The sequence below is a fragment of the Gymnogyps californianus genome, chromosome 2 (assembly GCF_018139145.2).
Source record: "Gymnogyps californianus isolate 813 chromosome 2, ASM1813914v2, whole genome shotgun sequence".
Classification (NCBI taxonomy): Eukaryota; Metazoa; Chordata; class Aves; order Accipitriformes; family Cathartidae; genus Gymnogyps; species Gymnogyps californianus.
This window is the reverse complement of record NC_059472.1, coordinates 3,854,154-3,865,149: the sequence shown is the minus strand read 5'-3', so window position 1 is coordinate 3,865,149 and position 10,996 is coordinate 3,854,154. Positions and strand designations below refer to the sequence as shown.

The window sequence follows — 10,996 nt, the reverse complement described above, 5'->3', positions numbered from 1 at the left end:
TGTTCTGCCAGCCAGAGGCGGTCAGGATTTGGCCACATGGATTGTACCAGGTCAAGGACTGCTCTTACACTAGAAGCTCCCTGTTGTTAAGGTGGTTGGGTTGACGCTACATAAAGCCAAGGAGCACTGCAAAGCCTGTCCCGCTCCTGTTCCCCCGAAACAAGCCCACCAAGCTGAGATTGGGTATACTCTCATCAGAGCTCACCACCGAGCACTTCCACCATCAAACCCTGCATGGAGGATGTGAAGAGTTCCCGTGGCCAAAGGAGGCTGAATTCAAGCCCTTCTGTCCCCGTCCCAACCCCAACTCAAAAGCATCGTGGCTGAAGCCCTGGACCGCTTGCCCTGGGCAATCTGCCATGTGATGCTCCCATAAGCATGGGTGAGGAAAACATTTCCCCTCCTCTTGCCAGGGCAGAAATATCTCCAAGCCTGCAAAGCAACGGTTCCCACTGCTTTATCCTAAACTCTTCGCAAGTCATGGGCACAGCCTGTTGTGACCGGGGAGCACATGGGACCGTGAGGTCTCCTGGCTGAGAGGTATTGGGGCTGTCCCCGTCGCAATGCCGAGACACCTCCTACTGCCCCTGGGGACGAAGCAGCACCTATTTTAGCAGCAGGAGGACACACCCGGCCAGGAAGGGGACGGTGATCCACCCAGCGGGACTGCTGTAATACAGGATCAGGCCTTTGCCCAGTTTCTCACCCTTCCCAGCCAACGCAGATCCTTCGACCATTGCTGCCTTCCCCATGAGACATAGGAATCAACAGCCTGGAATGTGGCAGGAGAAACTCAAGGGACCAAGGGCTGTCCCACAACGCGGAGGCTTGGACAGGCCTGAGGTGTGCAGTTTGACACCTCCGGGACCATGCATGGAGGGTCCCCACCTCACTTGGCACCACAGCCCGTCCCATGGGATGGCCATCCCTGCTGTACAGTGGGGCTGGCTCCCATCGGGAGGGGAGGAGTAGCGCTGGAAACGGCTCCAAGCTCCTCCTCTGCCCACGTGTGGTGGCATAAAGCCATCCCCTACCCTTCTGCAGGTACTGAAGGTGTCTAACCAGCCTTCCTCACCGCTTATCCCAAGAGATGAACCCTCGGAAGCAAATGTCTCTGGATAGTCTACGTTTTGGAAGGCACACAAACCTTTGGAGATACCCAACACAGAGCACTGAAGGCATCTCAAGTTGGGCAGCCTAAAACCACAAGATGTGGGATGACTAGCCCTCCTTGCCCCAACAACTGCGATCCTCTGCAGCAGAGGGGTTGAGCAGCAGTGAGCTCAAAGGATACCTGGAGCATCCCTTGGGCCACACGTATGCTCTGGTAAATGGTGGATGGCAGCCAGCTGTGACCCAGTGCTGGGGATCAGTCTGGGGGGCCATGGGTCACCTCCCGGGCTCCACTGGGCAGTGATGGGAGAAAGAAAGGCCAGAGGACATGCGGAAGACAAACAGGGTTTTTTTTAAAGTTTTTTTTTTTTCCTTTAATTAGCAAATTTCTTCTTATCCTCGTCAAAAGAAAAAACACCCCCATGCCCCCTACGTGCCCACCGCTCCAGCTGCTACAAGTGTTCAAAGGCAGAAAGTTGAGATGTTTAATGTCCCGGTTCAGGGGCAGCTCTGAGTCCACCCCACCAGGGCACATGCCGAGGGGTTTCGGGGTGCCAGGCGCTGCGTTACAGATGTGGGAAAGGCAGGTGCAAAATTTGGTGACGTGCTCTTGCCAGGAGCACTTAAAATCCCCCAGGAAAGCTGCAGCCCAGCCCCTCGGCCAGCAAACGCAGCAGTGGAGGACATGGACGTGCCCTGAGATACACATTGCATCCCCAGGGCATCACAGCCAGAATTGGGGTTTGCGCCACGGCTTAGTGATGGGGACACAACAGGAGAGAACCCACCACCCTGTGCATTGAATTTGGAAGCTACAAATAAGAGCACCCCACACTTTGGGGGACCCAGTGCTGACCTTGCACCCCGGCAAAGCTGGGTGCCTCAAAGCCCCGCCACAGTCCCCGAGTTTCCCAGCGCCTCTGCCTTCGCTGCAGCAAGCCCCCAACGAGCCCCATCTGCAGCATCCTGGCTGGCACTGAGGCAACGGGGAGATGGTGAAGTGGCAGAGGGGCCAGGAGAAAGGGAATGGTGCTGGAGGGACTTAGCTCAGCCCTTCCTGTGGCCACAAGGCCAGCACCAAGCTATGAGCCCCCTTCACCTCTCCCTGCTATCACCGTCTTTCCCCCTGAGGCCACTGCGCCATCCCCACCTCTGTCCCTGCTGCTGCAGCCCTTATTTATAGGGAAGAGGTGGGAAAGGGTTTTTCTGGGGGTACTCGGGCCCTCCTGCTCCCCATCCCTTCTCAGCTGGCACAGCCCTGCCTGCATCACCCCAAACCAAGCACCCTTCGCCCATCCGTCTCAGTGCAATGGGAGGGGAAAGGGAGGAGGAGGAAGGCGATGAAGAACCGTCATGTGAGCTCATTGCCTGCTAACGCCAAGAGTCAAAGGGCAGCGCCGCCTTCCCTCCTTGGGGCTGTAGCTGGAGAGAGCAGCCTTTTTCAGGGGTCCGGCAAGACGACGGTGCTGTGAGTGCTGGAACACGCTGGTGGTGCTCCATGTCCCCCCACCCCAGCCCTGGCAGTGGGGCGGCGCGTGCGGTGCGCGGGGCTGGGCGAGGAGGTGAGGGGGTGGGATGTGTGCGAGTGCCCGGGTGTCTGTGTGCACGGATTTTGGCAAGAGGTCATTGAGGTTACATGATGCAGCATTTGTTCTTGTGGTTATGAGGGTCCTTAAATCGGAGTCTCTGCTTTGGTCGGTATTTTTCCAAGTACGTCAGTTGCTTGCTGTTGATGGCTCCTCTGCGCTTCCTGTGGGGACAGAGAAGGGCCAGCACAGTCAGCGGTGTGGCAGGAGAAGAACCCCCACCCTGAACCCGACCCTATCGGGGTGCTGAACCCCCCTGCCTGGAACAGTAAGGGATTTTGGAGGCTGCAGCTGTGTGCATCCTCCGGGGATGGAGACGGGCACCGACTCCAGCAGCTTTTCTCACTCATCCACCCTGCGAGTCTCAGGACATGGAGAGCTGGGGAGGAAACGCGTGGGCAGCTGCCAGAAGCAGGGCGCCTGCCGAAAGCCCCCCAGGGATGCTCCCAGCTGCTGCCCCAGCCTCCTGCAGCCCTGATGCAAAGGCACAGGGGGCTCGATGCCAGCAACCTCCCTTCTCCTCCCCTAAGGATGAGAGAAAAACAACCCTGGCACCCCAAAAAAACCCTGGGATACAGCAGATCTCTCCGTTCCCTCGGAGAGGAGCAGCTTTCTCCCCCAACATCGAAACGCTGCTTGACTTACTGTCGGATGAACTGGATGGCATCTTCGTACTTCATCCCACTCTCGATCAAGGCCAACGCGACAAGGACAGGAGCGCTGAAAGGCAATGGCAGTGGCGGTCACTCCCCAGCCATGCGGCCCAGAGGCTGACATCCCATCCTGGGGCGGGGGGGAACACCGCAGGGCTGTAATGGCGGCATTGCGGGCAATCGCCGGCGCTGGCTTTCAGTTTGTAATTTCTTGCCATTTGGCTGCAAGCGCTGCCCCAAGGAGCGGCTGGTTTTGGGGGTAAAACCCCCAGGATGGGGCTGGCAGCTGTTTGCTGCTCTTGTAATGAGCACGAGGACTTTGGAGGCAAATCTATTGGAAAAGTGGATGTAAATACACATGCAAAACCTGACCTGCAGTGAGGGGAGGAGCAAAACACTGCGGCTCTTGAAACGCAGTGGCTTCCGGTTGTAGCGGGAAGCGTTCTGCAATATTTCCATGACGAGCTCTTAGCAAAAGCAAAATCGCCGTGGGGCACCGGCAGGACAGCACCGAGCAACTCAGTGCCCAGGATTTGGCCATAAGAAGTGCAAGGAAGAGCTCAGGCAGCAGCTCCCCCCGTCAATGCCTATTCCCACTAAGGTCTCCACCTTAGAAGGAGAGCAGGAATGGTTTTCCCTCTTCCCCCTTCATGGGTGGAGTGGCAGCCGGGGTGCCAGGCTCTGACTTACCGCCCCAGGCCGGCCACGCAGTGCACGGCCACGCAGCAGCCGGGGTCTTCGCAGAACTTGGTCTTCAGCAAGTTGAGCCAATCTTCCACTATCTTGCTGGGAGGAGGCGCTCCATCATCGAATGGCCAATCCTGCAAGGCGGGGGCAAGGTTGGGGCAAGAGAGAAACACTGTCAGACCCTAGGTAAAAACTCAGGGTATTGCTTTTTACTCAGGGCGATGGTGTTTGGGGCCTCGGCAGTGGGAAGGCAGATGCGTGTGCTGGGAACTCGGCTCACAGTGCAGCTCCGCAGGGATGTAGCGGGTTTTGCAGCACCGTCCGGCATGCAGGAATCGCCTGGTCGCTTTGGCTCAGGGTTTGCAGCCATACAAGTCTAGTTCTGGGGTCCTCCCATCTCCTATGGACAGGTTCAGCCTTCAGGAGCACCTACAGGACCTGCAGCATGGTCCACATGTCCTCCTGCCTCTGCAGACCAGGGTGGCCATTGCCTGCCTCCTCCCCATTCGGTTGACTGCACTGAGCTTCGGGGAGCTGCAAATCCCATCCTTCCCCCTGCCAGCTCCTGTCTAAATCCAGCACTTGGGAGCACAAAGCCACTTTGTAGGAAGTTTGAGCAAAGGTGGCTTGGAGATGGCTGAAATCTCAGGGCCTGATGCGGTGCCGAAATTCAGCTTGCTGCAACACGTGGAGGGGAAGGTGACCTCGCAAGCCCCAAAAGGATGCTCTGGGGACCCCTTCCGCAGCCCTAGGGAGAGCCGAAGGGCTCCGTCCTTCCAGAGGGACTCCTCCAAATAGGGACATTTAAATAACATCCTTCAGGAAAGGCTCTTAAGGGGGGAAAAAAAAGCACCGATCTTCTTCTAAGCTTCATCCTTGAGCTGCATGGACTCAACATCGAGGCTCAGTGACGAAGTGGGTAAAACGGGTGCTGCATTAAGCATCCCCCAGCCCTGGGCTCTGCTATGGGGGAAAAGTGTCCCCCTCCTTGCCTGTGACTGGTGCAGCTTTTTGGGGAAGGGATGGTCTCTCCCCATGGGCACCAGCAGCCAGTCGAGGCTGCATGTCTCTCCCAAAATGGGGAATTCTCTCCCAAAATGGATTTGGCAGGAGGAACGTGGCCACTGGCTATGCAGCAGTGGGAGAGGGGGATGGGCAGGGGAACATTGCTTGGAGGGAACGTGGCACGGCGATCCCCGGTGAGTGGGAAGCATGGGGCTATAATCCTCATGTTTGAGGAGTGAGTCACTAAGCTGCTGTGCTGGAGTCATCCTTGGTGTAAGATGGCAAAAGTAGCTGCTGAGCTTCACTTCACTTCAGTGTTTGAACAGGTAATGTGATTTCAGTTGGGCTTTGCTAGGACAGAAGCACGTTGGGTTTCAGGGTATCCTAAAGCTTGAGCCAGCCCACCGCGCACAGCCCATGCCCATCCAGCAAGACCATGTCCTCCCTGCGGTGCCCGGAAAGCACCGCTGCAGCCATGAGTGCTGGTCACCGGGCTTGCACCGGGGAAGACACACCGTATCACAAAATCGTCGACTCATAGAACGGTTTGGGGTGGAAGAGACCTTCAAATATCATCTAGTCCATCCCCCCTGCCACGGGCAGGGACACCTTTCACTAGATCAGGTTGCTCAGAGCCCCATCCAACCTGACCTGGAACACTTCCAATGATGGGGCATCCACAACTTCTCTGGGCAACCTGTTCCAGTATTTCACCGCCCTCATCGTAAAAACTTTCTTCCTTATGTCTGATCTAAACCTACCCTCTTTCAGTTTAAAACCGTTGCCCCTTGTCCTGTCACTACAGACCCTGGTAAAAAGTCTTTCTCCATCTTTCTTATAAACCCTCTTTCTATATTGAAAGGCTGCAATAAGGTCTCCCTGGAACCTTCTCAGCCCCAGGCTGAACAAACCCAACTCTCTCAGCCTTTCTCTACAGCAGAGGTGTTCCAACCCTCTGACCTTTTTTGTGGCCCTCCTCTGGACCTGCTCCAACAGGTCCATGTCTTTCTTGTGCTGGGGTCCCCAGAGCTTGACGTGGTACTCTAGGTGGGGTCCCATGAGAGCAGAGCAGAGGGGGAGAATCCCTTCCCTTGACATGCTGGCCACTCTTTTGATGCAGCCCAGGAGATAACTGGCTTTCTGGGCTGCAAGTGCATATTGCCGGCTCATGTCCAGTAGTCCTTCATCCACCAGTACCCCCAAGTCCTCCTCTGCAGGGCTGCTCTCAATCCACTTATTGCCCAGCCTGTATCCATGTTTGGGATTGCCCTGACACAGGTGCAGGACCTTGCACTTGGCCTTGTTGAACTTCATGAAGTTCGCAAAGGCCCACCTCTCAAGTCTGTCAAGGTCCCTCTGGATGGCATCCCTTCCCTCAAGTCTATCAACTGCACCACTCAGCTTGGTGTCACCTGCAAACTTGCTGAAGGCGCACTCAATCCCACTATCAACATCATCGATGAAGATATTAAACAGTATTGGTATATCCAATACAGTATATCCATCCTGCACCATAAACCTTCCTACAGTGAAACCTGCACAGCGCTGGTTCTCTAGCAGGATTTCTGCCCCACCTCTGACCTGCTGGAAGAGCTGCCAAGCAGATGGCCATGGCACAGGACACCCGCGCCTGGCACAACCTGGTAACTGCCATCAGCTCTAGAGATTGCTCGGGATCCCCTGCGGCACACAGAGGAGCCGAAAGCAGAGGCGTCGTCCAAAACACCCAGGGAGCGTGTCCAGGACGGGACAACCGTACGTGTGGGCACCGCGGCTGTGGACGCTGGCACCCAGGCACACCACGCCAGTCAGGCCTCAACTAGCTTGTGCCTATTCCCCAAAGAAAGGCATAGGATATATAGATATAGTCTATATATATAGATATACTTTATATAGGTATATATAGAGGTATCTCTGTATCTGCATGGATATATCTATCCATAGATACATAGGATATAGATATCCCTCTATATGATATACCTTATATAGTTTCAATATAGTTATAGAAACTTATATATAGAAGCTATATGGTTTCTAGACAGTGTCTTATATAGTTTCTATATCTAGGATATTGATATCTCCCTATATAAAACATATCCTAGATATAGATATGTCTCTATATAAGATATGTAGAGAGGTATGTATATCCTAGGTCTAGAAACGCAGACTGGAAGACTCCAGTCAGAAACAGGGTAAAGGGCAGAATTTGGTGTGTAAGCAAGCAAATGTGGTATCCTACATACAGATTCTATATGTAGGATACAGCTATCTTTCTGTGTAAGATATATCCTATAAAGACATAGCATCTCTATCTAGAGAGATCTGCATCTGGAGGATCTGTATCTAGAGAGACATAGGATCTATTATCTACCTATATCCCAGAAGATCTAGGATATAGCTATCTCTCTCTATAGGATATACATTATCCAGAGAGAGCTATATAGAGAGGACCTACACACAGAGGACCACCCCAGGAGACACGAGGCACTTCAAAACCCTTTCCTAAATAATGAGCAGAGCCTCACTTTCCAGCTGGAGCTGAACTCCCTGGCAGGGCAATCACGCCTGACATCATCTCCAATTACTTATCAGCCAAGATGCAGCCCAGGCAGCTGCCTGCTCTGCCTCCCTGCCTTTTCCTGCTTGCTGCCTGCTCCCTTTCATCCCCCAGAGCTGCACCAGCCGGCTGCTGGAAGAGCAAAAAACCCGCAACCCCCCCCCCCCCCCCCCCAAATAAGATAACGCCGGGGGTAACGGGAACCACGTGGGTAATGGGAACCACGTGCATCTTCCACGTGGGATCAGGCGCTCTCATCCCCTGGATGCTTTAAAGCCCGAGCAACAGGCAGGGAAGGCAGCTGCCGACTCAACTGTATGAGTCACAGTTTCGGGTGCGTGGGCAGCACTTTCTTTTTTTTAAAGCACCAGCTCCATCTCAACCCCGGGGAGCGGGGAGCTCGCCTGCCTCGCCCCGAGGATGAAGTTGGGCTTCAAACCCTGCTCCCGGGCAAGCGCGATGCCGCTTCGGTCTATCTGACATGCAGGGTGTTTAGCAGACCTTAGGGACGGGGATATTTAAGCAGGGGGGTGGGCAGCCTCCCCGGCACCCATCCTGCCGCCCACCTACCATGACGGTGATGCCGTCCTTCTCCAGGGGGGTCTTGTCATAGGTCACTTCGCACACTCGCACAACCGTGGTGGCACCGTATTTCTTCAGATCCTGGGGAGGCAAGGAGGGGTCTGAAAAAAACCCTGCCAGTTTGCACCCCAGTTAACCCCAACACATTCAAGCCCTGCTATGACCACATGGACCACTATGGACCCTAAAACAGCGCCATGCCCCATCTCTGGACCCTCAAGCAAACCCCCCGTGGTCCATCCAGCCCAGGAAGCACAAGGAAACATGAAATCTCAGAGCACCAAAGCCGCGTGGCCACGGTAGGATTTTTATCCAGCACCTTCACGACTCCTTGGAGTCACGAGCGCCAACGGGGCAGTTTATTTTTAAGCCCTGACAGCCACACCAGCAGGGACTTTACACCCCAGGCAAAGAAACATCCCCGACACGGGCGCAAGTCCCCCGAAGGAGAAATTATTTGCGCCCGGTGAGGTCGCAACTCCTGCTGCAGAAATGCACGGAGGCGGCAGGGGGGGTCGTAGCGCAGCCCGCCGACCGCGCTCAGCATCTTGCAGATTGCTCAGGGGCTCCTTCTTGACCTTGTTGCCGTATCCCGTCATCACTTCAACACGCTGCAGGCTTGGGCGTGGGACTTGGGCTGTTTCCAGCGTGGCTTATCGCCCGCCGCAAGGATTGCCCTCGGATTACGTGCCGGCGTACCGGCCTCGCCAGGCACCGTGTGAGATCATCCCCTTCAACGATCCATCTCCTTCGTTCCCTGTGTGCGCTCACCAGGCCATGGCAAACCCCCGCAGAGTCAGCAGCTCGGCCAAAAATCTAAGAGGCTGGAGGAAAGGGGAATTTTTCTCCCTTCCCACTGGTGCCATCCCCGCTGCCTTGTGCATGGCATGCAGGGTATGGGGTGGCTGTCCCCACGTCGCAACAACCTTCCTGCGGCTCTCTGAGCTGGTGGCACTCACACGTGGTTTTTTTGGGTGTGCGTTGGGGGGACTTCCTTGAGCTCAGAGGATGCCTCTGGTGCCAGCACGTTGGACCTCAATGCAGTTTAGATCTAAGGTAAAACCCCTTCGCCAGGCTCACATGCAGCCCCACATTCCCCCGCGAATGCAGTAACATCCCAAAACGACTCCTTGTAAGCAGAAGCTGCTTGTGCTGGCTCGACTGAACCTGCAGGACACGGTGTTTCCCCCAGGCATTGAGAAAAAGAGCAAGTCGAAGCCTTTTGCCCTGGACCACGGACACGCATCCATTAATCTCCCACTAACTCCCAGCTGCTGCCAGTGCCGGAGGCAGCGCTCCCAGGTAGGGCACCATCGCTGGCTCGTGCAACACTGAGCCCTCCAGCTCCTTATGCACCGCCCAACACACTCTGGACCTTGGAAAGACGCTGGGATATTTGGGATGAAAAGTCCTTATTGAGGTGCTGGGAGATGCAGGGGAGGTCGCGTGCATCCATGTGCATCACTGCAAAACCCCTTGACGTGATGTCCTGGTGGAGCTGGCAGGGGATGCAACAGGAATGGGGAAACTCTGCTCCATCTCCGCCATGCCCAAACACCATGCTTGGGGTCCTCCAAAACATCCTACCCCAAAAAGCCGGCGGTGATTGGACCTACCGCCCTGGGATGCCACCGGGCACTGCGGTACCAAAGGGGATGTGCCGCTGCCTCATCCTACACAGGACTGATCCCTGTTGCATCTCAACATCAGCTTTTAGCCTCAAAATGTGCAGCTGGGCCCCGGCCCCCCACTTCCAGCCTCCCCTCCTTACCTCCAAGAAGGTGCTGAGCGTGGCATTGGTGGGGTTGTGGGTGATCAGGAACCTCATGTTTTTGTAGCAGACCTCCACCGGCGCAGGGCGGTTCATCCGGGCCATGGTGGGATGGGAGGAGGGTGAGGTGGTGCTGACGGCGGTGGGGCAAAAACCCAAGAAAAGCGTGGCGTGGAGGGGAAAAAAAAACCCAACAACTCCTCTGTGCTTAAAAAATAAAAATAAAACAGGATCGAGAACTCAGTATACAGACGTTGTGCAAATAATCCCAGCTCCTGGGAGCGCGCCGGCTTCCTCGACACACTGCAAGCCCCCCGGGGGAAAAAGCCAGACGGGAAAAAATAATATTAACGATAATAATAATAATAATAATTAAAAAAAAAAAAAAAAATCCCTTTGCTGTAGTGTCGGCGTCCTCGGCGTGTGTGCGACGGCGAGCGGCTGCCGCCTCCAGTGCCGCGCGCTCCCTGGCGCTCTAGAAAGGCCTCTGCATATGGGGGGGGGGCGGTGGCGGGAGGGTGACCCCCGTCACGTTACCCCATCGGGGTATGTGGAGTACTTGGGGGTGGCACGGGGGGCCGGGAGCCTACGGGGCGGCGTCGGCGGCGTCCGGCAGCGGTCCCTCGCTGGGGCGATCCATGCACGGGAGCCTTGAATGGTTGAGTCGGAGGGTCGGGATGCCGGGCGAGACGAGGCGAGGCGGCCGGGCGCTGCTTTACGGGGCGGGCTGCCGGGGGCTGCGGGGCTCAGAGCTGCTCCTCAGCACCTCCATAAATCTCGGCAGAGAGCGAGGCTGCAGGGGAGGGAAAAGGAAACACGGTGGTGAGGGTGTCCTCCTCCCCAGGCTGGCTCCAAGGAAGCCGCTGGCTGGTGCCGGGGGGGACACAGAGCCCCCAAATGCACCAGCGACCACCGCATCTCGTACGAGCATCCCTGACCATGCTCACCTTCGCAGGAGACCGTAGATTAGAAAGCGAGGTGGTATTTAAAGAAGTAGCTGAAATATCATCTGAAAAGCTGAAATGGCACTGGAAAGCCAGGA

At 55.9% G+C, this 10,996-nt stretch overlaps 1 protein-coding gene across 4 annotated transcripts; it reads right to left on the bottom strand.

Moving 5' to 3' along the window:
* Positions 1 to 1,452: 1,452 nt before the first annotated feature.
* PTP4A3 (protein tyrosine phosphatase 4A3) lies at positions 1,453 to 10,337 on the bottom strand. 4 transcript variants are annotated; one of them, XM_050891242.1, is made up of 5 exons: positions 9,955 to 10,337; positions 8,172 to 8,264; positions 4,043 to 4,173; positions 3,345 to 3,419; positions 1,453 to 2,863 (listed from the first exon to the last, which is right to left on the bottom strand). In XM_050891242.1, the coding sequence occupies exons 1-5, from the start codon at positions 10,057 to 10,059 to the stop codon at positions 2,746 to 2,748; spliced, it is 522 nt and encodes a 173-aa protein (XP_050747199.1). In that variant the 5' UTR covers positions 10,060 to 10,337; the 3' UTR covers positions 1,453 to 2,745. The 4 variants fall into 4 exon arrangements, with proteins under 4 accessions (XP_050747199.1, XP_050747200.1, XP_050747201.1 ...); XM_050891243.1 differs by having other exon boundaries at positions 4,043 to 4,134; XM_050891244.1 differs by lacking the exon at positions 3,345 to 3,419.
* Positions 10,338 to 10,996: the final 659 nt, after the last annotated feature.

Excerpts from the sequence above, each read along its gene's own strand:
- PTP4A3 (XM_050891242.1), bottom strand. The coding sequence starts at position 10,059 with ATGGCCCGGATGAACCGCCCTGCGCCGGTGGAGGTCTGCTACAAAAAC. Across the intron at positions 3,420-4,042 it reads TGCGTGGCCGGCCTGGGGCG|CGCTCCTGTCCTTGTCGCGT; the intron begins GTAAGTCAGAGC and ends ATTGCCTTTCAG. Across the intron at positions 2,864-3,344 it reads GCCATCCAGTTCATCCGACA|GAAGCGCAGAGGAGCCATCA; the intron begins GTAAGTCAAGCA and ends CTGTCCCCACAG.